Here is a 20,594-nt window from a genome sequence, read left to right on the forward strand (position 1 = left end):
ATTTTCTGATTCGTACATTTCTTTAAATCAAAAAAATATATATATACATGTACATACATCGATGTATGCATGAAAACGTCTGCGACTTGCAAATTAAAATATCAAATGATTATTATGCAAAAGAAAAAGAAAATTATAAAACAAAAATTATAAAACAAAAAAAAAAGAAAAAGAAAAAAAAAGCCAACTCCGCTATATCAGCTCGTTAGTCAATCGAGATAATAACAGCTGTTTTTCTTTTAAACGCCCATTCTATTATTTTGACAAGATAATTATTATTATGAGCTTTCGATGACGTTATTACGTTAATATCGGCCCTTCCCCTTCCTTCGGATCGTCAATCGTGATTATTTATTTCATTATACGCAAACGTAGACGTTATCTCGTTCGACGAGACAAAAAAGAAAAAATAAAAAGGAAAACCATAGAACAATGAGGGAGAAGAATATGTCGCGTGCGACCTTGAGAAAGTCATTCGCGATGTTTTCAAGGTTATAATGTCGATATATGTAGTGTTATGCATTCGTGACAGATCATAGAATATATTCAGAAATGATTGTTGCACCTGTTTTATTCGATTATTATTGAAAATGATGATATCCAAGGGAAATGAAGAAGAAGAAGAAGAAGAAGCGTTCGATGAGAGAACGTAACCTTCGAGTGAATATTTTCAAGACGTTAAGGACGTAGAATGGAACGAAGAAGACGGATAGATCGAGAGAGTGAAAAAGAGAGAGAGAAAGAGAGAAGGGTGAAGAGGAAGAGATAGAGGGAAGAAAAAAAATATAAAAGGATCACGAACGTAGAAGGAGAAAACGCTTCGAGGGCACAACGGTGCGTGAATTCCTTACAAGTGACGCAACCACGAAGGCATTTCCGACTGGTTGCACTTCGACAGCCTCTCTTCGATGGGAATAACTACATAATTGCGTAGATAATTCCTCGGAGAATTCTTTGATCTCTTTTTTTTCTTCTCTCCTCTTCCTTTTTTATCCTCATCCCTCTTCTCTACCTCTACTCTTTTTTTCGATCGCACGCTTCATTTCCATCAACCTTTTTCTAATTTGTAATTTCTTTTTTTTTATTGTTTAAACGTAGATAGATAGATAGATAAAGAGAGAGGAGGGGATACATATCTGGGTTTTATTTTATATGGTGAATATATGTTTCAATGGAAAAAGAAAAAAGTAATTCAAAGTGAAAATATATATATATAAATGAATATATAATATAATAAAGTATATATATATATAAAAAAAAGATATAAAAAATATATTGATATATATATGTATGTTAAAATTGATTTATGTTAAGTATAAAACTCGTCAACTATGAGAAATGTGATTTGAAATATAAAAAGGCATTCGTTTCTTGAAGACATCTTATTTATAAAAAATAAAAAAGAAAATAAAAATATCGAGGGAAAAAAAGAAAAAATAAACTAATTAGGATGCATTATTTGCATTCCGCATAAAGGTTTAAACGTGTTAATAAATCGTGTAACTGTTGACCAGCGTAAAAAGAAATCCATAACATAATACGATTTATATTATTAAAATAAGAACTGTTTACTATTATCATTTACATTATTAAGATATAACTATTAGAATAAAAACTATATTATCAATTTATATTGACAATATAACTATAATATGATTTATATTTGAATAATAATAAGAATTAATATTAGTAACTTTTAATTTCAATCTAGTTAGAAATAACGATCTTACAAAAATACGATTACATTATATACATTACTGTAATAGCATAACACTTACAGTTACATTATTACATATATATTACACTTGTCAATTAGGTTTATAATCCCATAAGAATCATCGACATTTTCTTTGTTTCTTTTTTCTTTTTTTAAATTGAAAACATTTAAAAAAAAGAACTCTCTTTGGATCATATATATATAATAATAATAATAATAATAATAATAATAATAATAATAATAATAATAATAATAATTTCACGAAATTTGAAACGTCTGATGGCCAGCATCCATCCAATCCATCCATCCATTCATCCATTCATCCTCACATACCATACACACATAAGACACATGTCATATAAGTCCATTTGAAAGACAGCCCAGAGAGGGTTCTACGACCTCTTAAATTAAAAACTCCCTTTTTAGGGTGTCTCGAAATAGGGAGTGACGAACAGGTCGAAGAGTGGGGGTGTGTGGTATAGAGGGAAGGTGTAGAAGAAGAAAAAAGATCGTGAATAAGTTAGGACAGTTTATCATTCTATCATACTCGAAGAAGGGCATCTCGTCTCTTTGAATTATGATCGTTGAATTCGATTCGTCCTTTTTATTTTATTTTATTTTATTTTATTTTATGTTATTTTATTTTTGATCTCCTTTTATTTTCTTTTTCTACGAAGGAAGGCACCAGCAGCACACCTTCTTTTTCTTTTTATTCTTTTATTCTTGTTCGTGAGAACGAGCAGGCAGGCATATATTCTTTTTCTTTTTTTCTTTTTTCTTTTTTACGACGTTATAAGAACGACATGCATAGCTCTTTAAAGGAAAGCTTCGAAAACTTTTCAAAACACGTATAGTATGTATGTGTTTGTAGATGTAAAGATGTGAGCATTTGTTATTGAACGAATCGAAATTTATCGATCGATTATCAAAAGAGATCTCGAGATCGTATGATCATCGAGATTGTTAAGAAATATTGAAAAGTAATATTTTATAAAATATAGAAAAAACAGAGTCGAATACGGAAGTTAATGTTCAAACGTTCGATTAACAACGACGACAATGACGATGATAATAAAGACGATTGAAATATATTGATGATACGATTAGTATGAACGAGATTACTATATGTGTGTGTGTGTATCTATATCATGTATTAATCAAAGATAAATTTAATATTAATCTGTAATAGAATTATAGAAAAGACGTCATTAGATGAAAGATTAGATGGAAGATGGTGGATGAGTGTTTCATAAATATATATACATATACATGTACATATATATACAATTATGCGTAATGTATATATATATATATATATATATCAAGATAAAACACACGCGACGAGGACGTTCGATATTATATACTAGAGATTAAAAATTCATGACATTAATAACCCGTTGCTAGTTAAACGTAAAATTGTAACAGTGGTTACGGTTCGCTTCGATGGAAATGACGCACGAATATGGTTTACCATAATCCGGTGGACCGTGTACACTGATAAAACCTCCCCCTCCTTCTTCTTCTTTTTCTTTTTTTATCCAATAATTCTCCTTTTCCTTTTCCTATTCCCCTTTCATTTTCTTTTTTTTTTTTTTTATATTAAATTCTATACAAGTAAAAAAAATTTTATTCGGTTCAAAGATTTCTCATACGAATTACAATCTTAATAAACGAATTATAATTTTATATAACTAAAGATTTAAAATTGATATTTTTATGGAAGTACTTATATAATCTCTAATTCTCTCTCTCTCTCTCTCTCTCTCTCTCTCTCTCTCTCTCTCTCTCTCTCTCTCTCTCTCTCTCTCTCTCTCTCTCTCTCTCTTTCCCACCCTTTTATAAGATAGACAGGTCTATAATATATCCAACCTAATAATAATCGACCGACAGATACGATTATCGCTTACGTTATTATCAACTCTTTGTTATGACCTTGTACCACGGAAATTAGCTTTGCTCGCGACGATAATTCATTCGTGCCGACGACAAAATAAACGTGTATATACGAAACGTTGGTCGAACTTCCGCTCTTGCTTGGTTCGTTCATTTTTTTTCCCCTATTTTTTTTCTTTTTTTTGTTCCCTTCCTTCCCTCTCTCTCTCTCTCTCTCTCTCTCTCTCTCTTCCTCTGTTTATCTCTTTCTCTTTCTATCTCTATCTCTTTTTTAACGAGTTTCGTAAACAACGTCGTTAACTTATCGATCTCCTACGAGTAAGTGGAAAGTTGAAAAATACGAATTGGTAGAGAAGGGTAGAAGAGATAAGAAAGGGAATGTTTTTTCAAAAACTCGACAAACTTTTTGTCCTAATCATCCTAAAGAATTTTCTCGATGTTACGAAAGATGTTTTTCGCCAAAAGTTCTTAGAATCTTGTTATTTTTACGACTTGAGAGAATGAAAGAAAGAAAGAAAGAAAGAAGAACCAAAATTAATCTAAGAAAGGAAAAAAAAAGAAAGCTCACGATAAAGTGTAAATAACTCGTCGTTAAAATCGTTTAGAAAATTTGTGCACAGTTCTTTTTATAATACCCTTTTTATTATCACCCTTCGTAATACGCGTGCAATATCTAATGTGATATCTAATCGACGATTTTTATTTGAAAATATTTTGACGAGGAAAAAGCAAGAAAAATAGAAAAGAAGAAGAAAAAAGAAACACATAAGAAAAGAATAAAGCAATCTTTGAATTAACCGATCAAAAATTTATCTCTACATAATTTAATCAAGTGTCAAAGATAAAGGCTACGCATGAAAGACGTCTCATTAGAATGTCGCGAGTAAAAGGAAAAAAGATGAGAAGGAAAAGAGAAGAAAAATACGAAAAAAGAAAAAACAAAAACGCTGAAGAAAAAAGAAAGAGGAGAAAAAAAAGAAAAGAAAATGCTCGCTTGCTCGCGTAACGCGATAATACGATGAGAGCGCGAGGACATTCGGAAAATATGTTTTTGTTTTTTTCCCTATCTCTCATCTATTTCTATTTTCCTTCGACGACGACATATCGTAAATACGTACTACAATACAATACTACGTATTGTACGCGCGTATATAATACGGATATGTAAATATAAATTAGTAAACTTCGTATGTTGTCCCTTTCGTTTAACGAAGGTCGAAGCAAGCAAGCAAGCAAGCAAGCAAGCAAGCAAAACTAACCAGTCAGTCAGTCAGTCAGTCGATTTTAACACGCAAACGTGAACGCTTCTATCTAAAAAGAAAGTATATAAGAATAGAGAGAACACTTAAAAGCGTGTTACTCGACTAATTATCTTGATGTTAATTATTCTCTCTGTCTCTCTTTCTCTTTTTCCAGTATATATAGAAAAATATATATTGTATACATTATTACTAGGATACAAAAGATCTAGAACACATTTCATGAAAACAGAGGTTGCGAAGTTTCGACCAAGAAACAACACATCGCTTGAAACATTCTCCAGGGGAAAGTGTTAAACCTATTGACGTCACTCGTAACGCAAGATATCTTTCGATGGAATCGACCTCCTTTCGAGGTCGACCACACCGGATTACCAGTTCCCCCCACTATTAAATATATCAAGAAAAATCAACGCGGCGTCTTGAAAACGGACGAGAAAAGAGGAGATACTCGGTTAAATAGTACATAAGTGTGTATATATATATGTATGTAAGTATACATATACATATATACGTACATAGATACATATATTTCTCAATCATCATTGGCTTTCTCGTTGGATCGATCATCGATAAAAATCGATTATCCGTTTGGTTGACCTCTATTTATCGAAGGATCGAGAAGATCGAGAAACCTTCTCTTCTTCTATGAAAAAGAAAAAAAAAAGAAAGTTTCATATGCTATTTTTTGAATTTTTATTTTTCTAATAATCGATATTTATATATATATATATATTGTTTAAAAAAAAGAGAGCGAATTATAGGTGTGAGCGTTTAAGTCTCGTGTAAAACGCGATCGTAGAGTCTCAGAGTTAAAACGCGTCATATGACTCGTGACCTTGGACCTTGTCTTCTTCCAGGTAGCGGGCCTACTTCCGCTTCGCGATATAACAGGTCAAAGAAAGATAGAGATGGAAAGAGAGAGAGAGAGAGAGAGAAGGAAAGTGAACTACTACAACTACTTCTGCCTGCAATTATCTTGCCGTCATCGGTTGGATCGTACTTAACAGGCACGCAAATGCATTTTCTTGGTAGAGCAGTACGTGTTGTTCCTTTGCTATAGGGGCATGCATGTTCTCTAAGAATACGTGAGAGAGAAAGAGAGAAAGAGAGCAATATATACGTACATATATATATATATATACATATATATGAAAGAGAGAAAGAGAGAAAAGGAACAAAACATAATAATCGACGTGTTTACGAAGCGTCACGAATAATAATGGCCGAAGGTAGAAACTCACACATATAGATATACATACATATATATATAATATATATAATATATAAATGTTTATATATATAAACATATATGTACGTACGTACGTACGTACGTACGTATGTATGTATGTATGTATGTATGTATGTATGTATATGTATGAATGTATGTGTATTTGTGTGTCGTTTAAGTAACATGCAGGCTACGCGTGCGTAGATTTTCATTCATAAATTGTCGTTGTCTCTGTCCGATGAATGATTCGCGATGACTCACTACAAACGAACGAATAAATGAACGAACGAGCGTCTTCGAGATATTCGAAACTATATGAGGAATAGATCTCATCTATCTATTATCTCACTTCCTGGTATAGTTGCAATAAATGAGAAAGAAAAAGAAAAAAGGAGAAAAAGAGAAGGAAAAGAAAAAAAATAATTACGCCATTGCTATCGTAGTAGTCATCGTTTACGTTGTGAAAACAGAATCGATTGACTCCCATCGATGATGACTCTTATATGTTATTAGTGTCGCGTACACTTGTCCTATGTTAATTATTTCCGGTTCGCGCCCGTTTATATATATATATAGATAGATATATTTATTATATATACGTATGTACATATGGTAGATACGTATCACATAATATCGTCTAATTTTTGAACTTGACATCATTCAATGCTTGTACACGTTAAGCAATATTTCTAGTTCGTATCACGAACGTACGATTAGATTAGTTATTTGATCGTTAAAAATTATCGTAAGTAGAGAAAAAGAAAAAAAAGAAGAAGAAAAAGTAAAGATGATTTTGTGATTTCAAATGTGCGTGTACGTGCGTACGAAGAAGTTTGTCAAAGATTTTCGAATTGTACAAATACGTAGAAAGATTTATTTTAAAACGATAAGATAGACCATGGAGTAATAGTTTCGTAATGAAATAAGGAAAAAATGATTTCACGTTTATACGTTATTAAAAAAAAAAAAAGAAATATCAATCGACATAATTTCTTTTACTTCCGTATATATTTGATCTATCATTTTTATTAATTAACGATAAATATTTCCTAAAATAAATGATCTATATAAATGTGTGCGTGTTTATGAATATTTCGATCCGTATAAAAATAATTGTTAATATTTTACGTCACTCGTAGTATCTTTCTGATATTTCCTTATAAATACCGATCGCATTAATACAAAATACTGACCACGAAATAATTTCAATAACATCGAATAACGACGATCTAATAATTTCTCGAGTCATCGATTAATTTTTTACAAATTAAAAATATCGAATTATTTTTTTAATATTTCGAAATTGCTTGGGAATACGGGTGAGATAAAATTGAAGAAAAAAAAAAAAGAAAAGAACACAAAAAGAAAAGAAAAGGAAAGAGAGAGAAAAAAAAAAGAAAAAGTATAAGAAAGAAATCGAATGACGTTAGTCGTAAGAACGTTTCACTGATAAGAATCGTTCAAGTGTCTTCTCGTTTATCTTTCTCACTCTCTCTCTCTCTCTCTCTCTCTCTCTCTCTCTCTCTTTCTCTCTTTCTCTTTTTCTCTCACGTCCCTCGTTCTCTGGTTAGTTCGTAAAGACAGACCCGAAGAAGACAGGATGATACCTCTTGCCTTATGACCCGTTCATACTACTCTCTTGGTAAACTTAAGTTCCCTTTAACTAAACTCTCTAATTGACGGGTTAACGAGCGTTAACTCCCAACTTCCTGTCAGATTTAACTGTTTTCTTTCGGTTTTTGAACATGTAAATATATATTTCTGCGATTCACATTACATATAGATAAGATTACCTTGTATAAATATATTATCATTATTATTATTAAGTAATAGTAATGGATTTAGTAATAATAATAATAATAATAATAATATTTCTATCGAACATTTTCTTCTTACCATCTGCGTTATATCTTTCTAATGTCTCGTGCAATATCTAAACGGTAATAAATTTCAATGAGGATTATCATTTTAATCTGTTACTATCCGAGAAATAATATTTTCGATTCGGTGAACACGGATCTCTGTGAAATTTATTTCGACTTGATATAAACTGATTAGAATGTAGACAGGTAACTTGGGACGAATTAATTTAATTGTAGAACGAAGATGTATATATATATATATATTTTTTTCTTTTTTCTTCTTTTTATTAGAATGAAAAAAGAAACGATTTATTTATTCTTTTATCGAAGAAGAAGAAGAAGAAGAAGAAGTGAAATCTTTCTGAGGAATTAATTCGTTCTCCTCGGTTAACAAGTTAACGAAGAACCCCATCGGGATCATTGCACCTTCGAAAGTTCTCCCTCTCTTTTTCTTCCTCTACAGTTTTTTTATTATTATTTCTTCTCGAATGGTTGAACACACGTTTCCGTCCGAAGAACATCAAAATTTCTTACATAATGTCCGATCCATAATATAAATATCGTTCGAATCTCAGACATACTTTGAAAGAACGTAGAAAATTTTATTTATCAAATAAAAAAAAAATAATAATAATAAAGATTCCATTAACGAAGAACTATTGTATGAATAAAAAAGGAAAAAAAAAAAGAAAAGAAAAGATTATTAAAAATCGTATATCAATCGGAGGGAGAGGAAAATCGTGATAATTTCATTATTCCCGAAATTATTATCTGTCCGAAGAAATTCGATAATAATCGAAGTCCGATATAGGAGGATCAAAAAAAAAAATCGTATTGAAGAAGGAAATCAAGCGAAATTTATTATCAGCCGTGTGCGAGAGTGTCTCCTCTTCGAAAATCAAATGCGATAGCAGCGAATTTCTCAGAAATTTCAAGCAAACACGTCACCACGAGCATGACCTCAATTATTAGCTTAATTGTAAGTTATCATTATGTAATCCTCTCTTTCTCTCTCTCTCTCTCTTATTCTTTCTCTCATTTTCTCAGTAATTTTTCTATTTCTTTTTCTTTTGATATCCAATATAAGTAATTAATTCACTTTAAAGACGTACGTCTATTAAAATTAACACATTATTTTATCGATATATATATATATATATGTATGTATGTATATATATAAAAAAAGAAAAAAAGAAGAAGAAAAAAGCCACGTAAACGATTAGAAAAGATCGAGTAAAAGAATTTTTGCAGTCTCACGATACAACGCGATATAAACGTGAAACGCGACGCATTTCGATGCTCGTACGTACATACATAGATACATAAATACATATGTACTTACATACATAAATACACACGTATATATATATATATATGTGTGTGTGTATATATATATATATATATATCAGGGTACTTTATCGGTAAGAAAAATATTTTATCTCGACGATAAAACAAACATGATCGAACAATTTTAACGAACTTTTTACACGACATTAATGCGATTAAAAGAACACGAGACAGAAAACGTTAGATCGTAATTGGTCGTTAAAAATATTTATCGATACGTACGATATATTCGAAAACTATAGAATATACATATTAGTCGCGTGATAATAGTAAATATATATATATATATATATATATATGTATCTTATATTCGAAGAGATTCCGTTGAACTTTGCTATCGCCTGTTATCTTATTTACATACTATCCAAAATCGAAGTTTGACATTTAACCAAGGAAAATCTAAATGAAAACTTTTGAAAAGAAAACCTACGTAGAGTATATTTATATTTATATATATATATATTTAAACAGATATTAGATAAAAACATAATAAAAAGAATAAAAAAAAAAATGAATCCTTACCATTGCCTTCTCTTCCTTCGTTAATTGCATACAATCCGACGGATTATTACTATTGATCGTAGGATACATCGAGAACATCGTGTAATTGTGATCCTCGACGACGTTCTCGTAATAACCGGAGGTTGGGACGCGTTGCATTATCGATCTCCTCGTAATATCTTTCTCGATATACGAAGAAATTTCACCGAAATCTCGAAACTCTCTCGAATTATAATGTTCCTTCATAGGTGTCACGAGGGAAAAATTACTAATTTCTTTTTTACGTAATCGTATGCGCGCACACACCAACCGAGAAAGAAAAAGAAAAATAAGGAAAAGAAAGAAATCGAAAAAAATTAAAAAAAAAAAAAAAAAGAAAAAAAAGAAAAAGAATCAAGGACGACGATCTCGTGTAAAACTTTCGTTAGCGCCTTTTCGACGATTTTTCTATTTTTTTTTCTCCTTTTCTTTTTCTTTTCTCTTTCCAAAAAAAAAAAAAGAAAGAAAAAAATGGAGAATTGTAGACGGCAAAAAACAGATAAAAGAGAAAGAAACGAATCGTATCGAATGTAGTCACACACACGAATCGTTGAAAATATTTTCACAGTGTTTCAAACGTTCCCCGTAAGAAAAAAAAGTTTTTCTTCTTGTTCTTCTTAGCTTTTAGTCGTCTTAGTCGTCGTCGTCCTCCTCGTCGTCGTCGTCGTCGTCGTCGTCGTCGTCGTATCGACGAAAAGCATTGCACACGCTCACGTATCTCAACTGAGTCCGCCAACGTGACTTGGAAACTATATAGAAAGAGTCTCTCTCTTTCTCTCTTTATTCCCCTACTACTCTTCAACACACTCACCAGACTATCCCCTCCATTGCGGAGTGTTAACCGAGCTTATGCTACGTGACGTCACCGCCATCTTGATTGCTGATTCGCGCGATACCGCTTCGACCAATCGACGCACGTTAAAGACCAAAAGACCGAACTTGTTTCGTAGTAGAACTTCAAGGAATCGAGAGGAACGTGCCGAGAGAAAACAAGATACCCTTTTTCCAGGTAGAAGAACGAGATATATGCGAGCGAGGAGATTTAATCGATCGGAAAGTCCGGAAGTTACGATTTCATTGAATAATTTTTCGTTCCTTTCTCTTTTATCTTCCTGCTCTTCTTTTACTTCTACTTCTTCTTCTTCCTTTTCTTTTCTTTTCTTTTCTTTTATCCTTTATTTTTTTCTTCGAAATGACGACGATTTTTCTTCCCTTTTTCTCGATTTTATTTTTATTTTTTTTTTTTTCGTTAGATATTCTTCAACCCTGTCAATTCTGATTTCTTTCTTTTTCATTGTCCCTTTTTATTTATCTATTTATTAATTATTCGTCACTATCATTTTCATTTTTCTTCAAGCCATTAACGATTTTAATATTCCGATAGCTTCGATCTATCAACTCTGAATTCTTTCCTTTTAATCGTTCTTTTTTATTGATCTATAATCATTATCATTATTATTTTTCTTTAAGTTATTAACGAAGACGCCGATTACTTTCCCTTCTTTTTCTTTTCTTTCACGATTTTCTCTCTCTCCCTCTCTCTCTTTCTCTCCTTAAATTTAAATACCTGATCATCGTTCGTGATAGAGAAAAAAAAAAAGGGAAGCGAAATAAACGAGATAGGAAAGAATAATTGTAATATTAAAATTTGAAGAATCGGTATTAGGCTAATAAGAAAACGAAGGATGATGATAATGACGACGACGATGACGATGATGATGCGACGCATTATAAAGACAATCGTGTGTGGACGAATAATGTCAAGGCGAAATCATTACCGATTTGGCACGTGACCGAGTCTTCTCGTAAAGTCGACTCTCGATATTCTCGTATACTCTTTTCTTTCTTTCTGTCTTTCTCTATCTCTTTTTTGTCTCTATCCCTCTCTATCTCTTTCTCTTTCTCTCTTATATACCGTTGAAATATACGAGTCGAGGGAACGCTGAACTTCGCCCACGAAAAAGTTCTCCTTTCTCTCCGTTCTGTTCTGACACAAAGAGAGCAAGGATAATGAAGTAGAGAGGACAAAATATCCGTCGTCTTTTACAATCATAATCGTCGTACTCTGTTCTATAGTCTTCGTCAACGTTAGCATTTTTATTTACAACCACAAACTCTCTTTTTTCTCATCGAATAATATTTTTTTTCTTTCTTTCTCTCTCTCTCTCTCTTTCTAGGATAGAAAGAAAGAATTTATTTTAATTTATTAAAAAACATCCCCCTCTTCACCCTCCTCAATCATCTCCACACCACCATCATCAACAAAACAACCAACCAATCAACCCTTTACCTCTCCGTCCCCAATCATCGTGAAGATTCGTTTTCTTTCTTTACTTCTTGTTTCTTTTTTTTTTCCTCCCTCTCTCTCTCTTTTTTTTCTTCTTTTCTTTCTTTCTTTCTTTCTTTCTTTCTTTCTTCAACACGTTGCAAACGTGCAACGAACTCCGAGGTGAACGCACGTTCATTCGGTGCAACGCACGAGGAAGTCAAGAAAACGAAGAAAAGAGAGGGCAAACCCAAGCGTATTTGGTTTTCTTTGTTCAATGGAAAATTTTATGAGAACAACAACAACAACAACAACAACAACGACGACGACGACGACGACGACGACGACGACGACGATCACAGTCTTATTTCGTAACGATCGAAAAAAAACAGCGTTCAAATTGCAATATATTTTAAAAAAGAAAGAAAAAAAGAAAAGAAAATATGAATACGTTTATACGCGTAATCGACTCGCGTATAAACCCGTTAACATTTTTATTTTAACTACATTATACACACACGCACAATAAATATATCTACGTGGATGTGGGTGTGTGTGGCCTGTGCGTGTTTTTATTTCTAAACTGCACACGTCGTTACTCGTCCGAAGTTAAACTGATATCTTATCAGGAAGGACAAGCGTAGAAAAGAGCGTAGAAGAAAGCCCGCGTGTTTAACGTTGAAATCCTTCCTGAAATTTTTCTCGAGTTTTTTTTTCTTTTTTTTGTTATTTTTTTCTTTGTAATTTTTCCGAAAATATTTTTCCATTCGACGGTATTCAAATGTATTTTACGGGAAGAGAATTTTCTTTTCTTTTTTTTCTTTTCTTTTCTTCCTTCTTTTTCCTCTTTTTTGTCTCTTTCTTTTCTTTTCTCGTAATCGTTATCGTTGTAATTGTCGTCGTCGAATTGTTGTTATGGTTGAAAATTTGACAAGATTATTTACTTCGTAATCAATCAGTAAAAAAGAAATATCATTGTTGTCACAGGTCGGTTGGTCATAAAACGAGATAACAATCGGAAAAAAACGATGTAAGATTTATGAACTTGTTTTCTTTAATTTTTCTTTTTTTAAGAATTCTCGAGCAATAGGATATTTAAAATTATCTCGCAGCATCTTTATCTTCTATTCTTCCCACTCGAACGCTCGATTACATTCGAAAATATTTATCGAAAAATAAAAGGAAGTGAGGATAACGAATAATATTCCAATAAAAGAAATTATCTAGACCCTTCAACACTTAACATTCCGAGAGTGTAATAAAAGAATGGTTTATAAGTTAATTGCGTTTTCTTTATATACGTCAGAAATAAATATCTTTATCCTTATCGTACAACTTTCGGAAAATCTTTTAGGTTTAATGAAAAGAAGATAAAATAAGATAGATATAATGTATGCTAATCGGTCTGGTAATATATTGGCAAACGTTTGCTCGTTGTAAGCTTTCCCGTTCGTTCGTTCGTTCTTTCGTTCGTTTTCGAACGGCCATTGCGATAAGGAAAGACAAACCTTCTTGGAAAGGCGATCGTATTAACTCAGGTGGTTGTAAAATTGACGTAGTTATTTTCTTATTTTTGTATAATATACCTTAATTGTTTTCGTTGCGAAGAGACCGTAAAGAGAGACTAAAGAGGAATTCGGTAATCCCATAATAACCATAAAATATTTAAGTCTATGCGTTACTAATATAGAAAATCTTAATTGATGAGTTTTGAAATTTTTTAACGAAGAAGAAATGATATATATATATATATATATGTATTTTATTAATTATTTCAATAATATAAAATTATCACTAAAATAAATATTTCCAATTAATTATTTTCTATTAACATATATATATATATATATATATATATATATATATATATAAAATTTTATTTCGTTTTTAGAATCACAATGCAATTTCTAGATATATATTTATTTGTTTATGCACAGTTATATGGATTGTTAAACGTATAAAAAATATTGCTTATATACACGATTAACCTCCGTATATGTACATACGTATATAAATGTCACGATCGCAGTTGTATATTAGTCAGGAGCATAATCGTGACCTTCTTCGCAAAAAAAAAATAAAAAATAAAAAAAACAAAAATTTCATTCTCAAGAGTGTATTTACTTGCATAGTTGTTACTCATACACAAACATGCATACATACATACATATATATATATATATATATATATATATATATATCGTAAAAGAAAATCTAAAGTTGCGTCTATCCTCGAAGGAGGACAAACGAAACGACACAGAGAGACATAGAGACATAAAAAGATAGACATGGAAAGACAGAGTCAGAGAAAGAGAGAGAGAGAGAGAGAGAGAGAGAGAGAGAGAGAGAGAGAGAGAGAGAGAGAGAGAGAGAAGCGACACGAAAAAACCGAAGGCTGGACGTTTCGAAAGGATCGTCGGGTCTTTTGTTCTCGCGACAAAGAGACATTTTAATGAGCATACGCTTAAAGTCTCTTGGGGTTAATCGAATGTTTGTGGGTAACAGGTATTCGATCGTGTATAGAATGAAAATCAATACGAAAATTCAAAGCTCGAAGAGAGAAAGAGAGAGAGAGAGAGTAATGCTAAGAGAAAGAGAGAGAGGAAAAAAAAAAAAGAAAGAAAGAAAATATTTTGAATATATAAACAGGTGGTCGCGGCTAAAGAAGTAAAAGAAAAAAGAAAAGAAAAAAAAAAGGGATGAAAGACAATGGGAGGAGGGGTATAAAAAGAAGAAGAAAAAAAAAGAAAACCAGGATGACGACGATGAAACGGTGTGATAATTTTTTTTGAAAGAAAAAAAAGAGAAATAAATGAAGAAAAAATAAAATGAAATCTATGTGCGTTTTATTTTTATCTATACAAAATAAAGATATACCTATGTACTTATATATATTTTTCTATTTATTTTTCTATTTTTCTTTATATATATATATGTATGTATGTATGTATGTATGTATGTATCTATGTATCTATGTATACGAAAATAAAGGATTTGCCATCACTAACAGGAAACATTTTCTTTGTTTGCGGATACATAGCTAATATATATATATATATCGTTGCACTTCGAACAATATAGAGACTCTTAATATTAGTGAGAATAACAATTTTCTATTCTATAAATCGAATATAATGATACAAAAATATGTTTCTCTCTCTCTCTCTCTGTCTCTCTCTCTTTCTCTCTCTATTTCTCTATCTTTCAGATTTGAATTATCTGATCAAATATCTTTGTTATTCATCAATTTCTCTTCTATCTTTATTTCTGCAATTCTACCCTAGTCAATTAACACCGTAGGAATAATTAAACGACATCTGCTACGACCGGATATCTGCTTATAATGTTAATTCTTTACTCCGCTCGTTTTAACATCAACACATATACACACACACATATATATATATATATATATATATATATATATATATATATATATAGATACGTTACGTACAATACATATACGTAGAATATGTATTGAAGGAGCAGCTTAAACATTGGTCACATCACACTATATCTAATATGCACAAACACATGCATATTTATATATATATATATCTTCGATCGACTCGTTTAAATGGCCGTAGTACTGTCACGAGGTGACCGTGTACGGGTTCTTTATAAAACAGCTGTTGGGGACAGCAGAAGCCATGCCAGCCAAAACGAGAGAATCAATACTATCGTTGCTGGCTAGGTTATGTATATGTGTGTCTACGTATATCTCTTTGTGTCTGTATATATATACACACATATTTAAAATACATTCATATGTATGTAAGTACATAGAGAGAAAGAGAGAGAGAGAAGGGGGAGGGAGAGAGGGGGAGGGAGAGAGAGAGAGAGAGATACAACGAAGGGGAGAGAAACTACTAGATAGGGGTGCACCAATCCCAAAACGAAGCCAAAAGAGAAACCCTCCTGGGGATTTCCTCCTCTACCCTAATCGCTATACTTCTCTTCTTGCCCTTCGTAGTACTAACATTTACGAGCCTCGATATATTACACCTACTCACTTTGAAATTTATTATCGACGTAAGTATAATATTTTTCTCGGTTACTTAGTTATTTAATTACTTAGTTACATCGAACGTATGACTAGAGAAAAAATGCATCCATCGTTTGATCGAAAGAAAAGTAAAGAAGAATGAGAAAGAAAATTTAAAAAAAAAAAAAACAAGAAAACAAAAAAAAAGAAAGATAGGAAAAAAAGAATCAAATATTTTAATACTCAATGTGTGAACGAGCTTTCGTTTGTACGTACATATACGTTGCATATTTGTGATCACGTAAAAAAACGTATACGTATGACTCTGGAAAAAAGTTGTAAACGCGTAATCCAACGCTATAAATACGATTTGCGTCACACAAAATGAGAAGAGAGAAGACTCTCCTCTCTCGGTTTAAACGAGATTTATCACTCGCACGATTCGACGTTCGTGAGATAGTAAGAATTTGTTCGGTAAATTTTTTCTTCTTTTTCTTCTTCTTTACGTACGTACGTATATACGATTTGAATACGTAGATCAGGTTTTTTCTTTTTCTTTCTTTTTTCATTTTTTTAGATACACACATCATTCAAAATATATTCACGCATTGGAGTTGTTGAAAGTTTTAGATTCTTATCTCTTCATTTTATATGTGTATATACATTTTTGCAAATATATATTTATGTGCGTTAGATTGTAATATCCTATATACTATATCGACAAAGTTTATATAATTAAAAAAAAAAAAAGAAAAAAAAAAAAAATTAAAAGAAGAAAGTATTATAATTGATACAAGTATAATAATAAGTATTAAAAGTATTACAATTATAATAATTAGACAATGTACGATCAAATAAATAAATCAAAAAAGAAAAGAAAAGAGAAGAAAAGAAAAGAAATTAAAACGACTAAACAAAAAAAAAAAGGATAAAAATATTCGAGGGATTTAACTTTGTTTGTTTCTTTCTTTTTTTCTTTCCCTAATTAAATCTAAGTCTCGTATAACGCGATTTATATAACGTGACATTTGTACGAAACGAAATGTCCTCGTTATTATAGGTGGCTTAAGTAATATTACGAACGATCCAACGCGTAAAATCTTTCAAAATAAATACACACAAATATATAGATCATCGAAAATAATCATGAATTAATCAGATAATCGAGATTATAATCTTAAGAAAGTTTTTATATGAAATATGAAATATGAAGAAAAAATATTTTCGATTATTCGATATACGATATTTATCGTCGTATTTAAACCTATATTCCGATTGGTTCACGACGTTTCTAACTAAATCCAACAATTTATTGGCGATACATCGTGCACACATGCGGTGTATGCACCTTAAATGGATACACCAGGAGCGTGACCGGAATGAAAGTCGGCGTACTATGTATATATGTATGTATATAGTGTATATATATATATATATATGTATATTGTATATATGTACGTTCGTACTACGTCCGCACGTACGTACGTACGTTCGATCAAATGCGATCTCTCCATTGTATTATCTTCGCAATACAATACAATACAATACAATACAATACAATACAATACAATACAATACAATATATATATATATATATGTATGTGTGTATGTATATATAAAATCTTTTCTAGATGACGAAACTCTCATATATCGTTGAACACCTAAATAATACCTACATACGTATTATTTCTATTTTTTTTTCTATCATTTCAACTCTAATTTATTCAATACTCCAATTGAATTTACTGAATGCTCTCCAAAAGAAAATAAAAAAAAAGATGAACGTACAGGAGTATTAGGGAAGTATTTGGTCAATTGGTATGTCAACGAGGGATAAAAAAAGAAAGGAAAAGAATAAAAAGAAGGAGTAGTCAATGATTTGTCGATCAACAAACGTCGTAACTTTTTGTCGACTCACGCTCGACATAACCTTTTTATCGAACCATACACGACATAACCTTTTTGTCGAGCCACACTCGACATAACCTTTTTGTCGAGCTCGATACGATTATTCGTAATCATATCGAGACTTCCTAATCATTGATCTACGACAAATTTAATAAGAGATAGATAGATAGGTAGATAGATATATAGATAGATAGAGAAAGATGCATCGTAAACAATAAGAAATCTTTTTCGACAATCGACGGTAAAGGAGGAGTTATAAGGAGATGAAAAGAGAAAGAAAAAGAGAAAGAGAGATAGAGAGAGAAATCGGTTTATAGCGATGACGCTAGGGGCCAGTTTGTAAAATTAGCAACGCTACTGCGTGAATATATATATATACATACACACACACACACATATATATGTATGGATATATGATACATATATATATATTCACGGATAACGGATCCACACTTAGCGTGCTCGCTACGAGAGGGACACTTATCTACGAGTTCTCTCTTTCAACGAGAGAGAACCTCTTTTACGTTCTCCCTTCTTGGACTAACCAAGTAACCAAGTAATTTAAACTTATGTACCACATCTACCTATCATAACCTATCTATGGAAATAATTAATACCAACTTAAAGAAAAAATCTTTGTTAAGGAATTGAAGTAGAGTTTAATCGTTAAGAAAATAATTTACTAGATCAAAGACCTTACTACATTACTAATTATACATATCATACATACATACATACATACATACATACATACATATGTGGTGTGTATGTGTGTATATATAGCATGTGTTGTGTGTGTGTGTGTTAGCGTATTACTTTCTGTTTTAATGTATGTCGTAAAAGAACGGTGCCCCTTTCTGGAAAGTTCCTGATCTCTCTCTCTCTCTCTCTCTCTCTCTCTCTCTCTCTCTCTCTCTCTCTCTCACTCACTCATTCTTATACTCCTACTCTCTCTCTCTCTTTCTCTCTTTAACATAGAGGACAAGCGTGCAATCGAAGAGAGTTCGTTCGTTTTACACGCTTTTAAACACCCCGTTGTTTTAGCTGTTTTCTCATCGGTTGCGCGTCCTCAATGTCTTACGTAATACTCTTTAACGGAAAAGAAACGAGGGGGAGGGGTGTGGGAGGAGAAGTAGACGGGGCATGCAGAAAAAAAAACAAAAGAAAAACAAATTCGATTGGAAATAAACGAGTGTGCGTGTGCGTGTATGTGTGTAACGTACTAGTTAGGTTGAACCAATGCATGTTTAAAAAAAGTAAACTTCTTTTTATACTTGAGAACAAAAAACCGTTAAAGATTCATCGATTCAAACTACTATAGATGGATCGAACGAAATAAGAAATAACGTCGAATAAAAGTGATAAAGAAAAAAACGAAGAAGACGAAAATAAGAAACATCTTATGATCGAATCGAATCGAATCGAATCGAATCGAATTACTAACTTCAGATAGATCCAACGAAATATTAATATTATCGAAATAAAAAATAATCTAATAAGATTCGTTTTGTTTTTTCTCTTATTCCTCTTCTTCTTTTTCGAATCGAAATCGAGTAAATGTATTCTATATATCTATATACATATAATATATGTATATATATATGTATGTATGTATGTATGTACTTACGTTGCCCGGCAGCGTAGCTGAGTTAGCGATGCTGGAGAGAAAATCATGGCTGACGCGGGAACTCTGCGACGTACCGCTGTCGCTGGAAACGCTCGAGCTGTCGTACAATACGTCGGACACGTCCAGCTTCATTTTTCTTTATCTTCTTATTTTTTCCCAATTGTTTGTTCGTTCGTGTGCGCGAATGCGTGCGTGCATGCATACGTACGTACATACGTATGTGTGTACGTATATATGCTTTTTTATTTCCCCTTTCGTCGTCGATCAGTCGCGTTAATCACGATACGCGACCACGAGAATGAAGGAAGAAAAAGAAAGTAAAGAGAGAGAGAGAGAGAGAGAGAGAGAGATATCTATCTGTCTCTATCTCTATCTACATATTCCTATTTCTATCTTTATCTTGATAAATAGGGGCACCAAGAAGAACGAAGAAAAAATTAAGAAATAAAAATGAAAGAATAACGGACACAGCGCGATGAGAAGTTTTGTACGTTCGTAAGTACTTAGGTACTTACGTACTTACGTAGTGTACTGTTCGTTTCTCAAGCGTAGCAAAGAATTCGATTCGAAAGATACCGTCGTCGTTCCTTCTCTCTCTCTCTCTCTCTCTCTCTTCCTCTTCCTCTTCTTCCCCTACCACCCTCCCACCTCTTTCTTTTCCTTCGAAACACGTTTAAAAAGCGTCCGAGGTGTGCACGGTTATCGTGCAGCAGGCTCCTTTGCTCCGAAACCGTGCGAAACTAAAAGCCCGATGACTCATACCGCGGGGGAATACCTCGAAAGATTCGCGATGCGTTCGGTCCTATACTCGGCCAAGTTCGGTTAACTTCGTCCCGCCTCTATACGCCCCGACGCTATCCGAGCGACGATGACGTCATTTGGCTATTCGATCTTCGACCAATCGCGACGCAGCGACGCCGTGGAACGCGCGCACCAGGGACGGCTAATACAGCGGGTAC

The 20,594-nt window shown here is 32.3% G+C and overlaps 1 protein-coding gene across 3 annotated transcripts in view; it reads right to left on the bottom strand.

Annotated features, from left to right (window-relative positions):
* Nucleotides 1-20,378, bottom strand: part of LOC127070733 (transcription factor kayak) — a 42,562-nt gene extending 22,184 nt beyond the window's left edge. Inside the window, exons 1-2 of one of the 3 annotated variants that reach the window (XM_051009108.1) lie at nucleotides 20,159-20,378; nucleotides 19,636-19,886 (exon numbers count right to left, since the gene is read on the bottom strand). In XM_051009108.1, the coding sequence (XP_050865065.1) occupies nucleotides 19,636-19,767 (132 nt within the window). In that variant the 5' untranslated portion in view covers nucleotides 19,768-19,886; nucleotides 20,159-20,378. Of the gene's footprint in view, nucleotides 1-9,831; nucleotides 10,583-19,635 lie in introns of those variants that run through there. The other 2 variants (XM_051009107.1, XM_051009106.1) reach the window with 2 other exon arrangements.
* Nucleotides 20,379-20,594: the final 216 nt, after the last annotated feature.

The sequence above is a fragment of the Vespula vulgaris genome, chromosome 19 (assembly GCF_905475345.1).
Source record: "Vespula vulgaris chromosome 19, iyVesVulg1.1, whole genome shotgun sequence".
In the NCBI taxonomy this organism is placed as follows: Eukaryota; Metazoa; Arthropoda; class Insecta; order Hymenoptera; family Vespidae; genus Vespula; species Vespula vulgaris.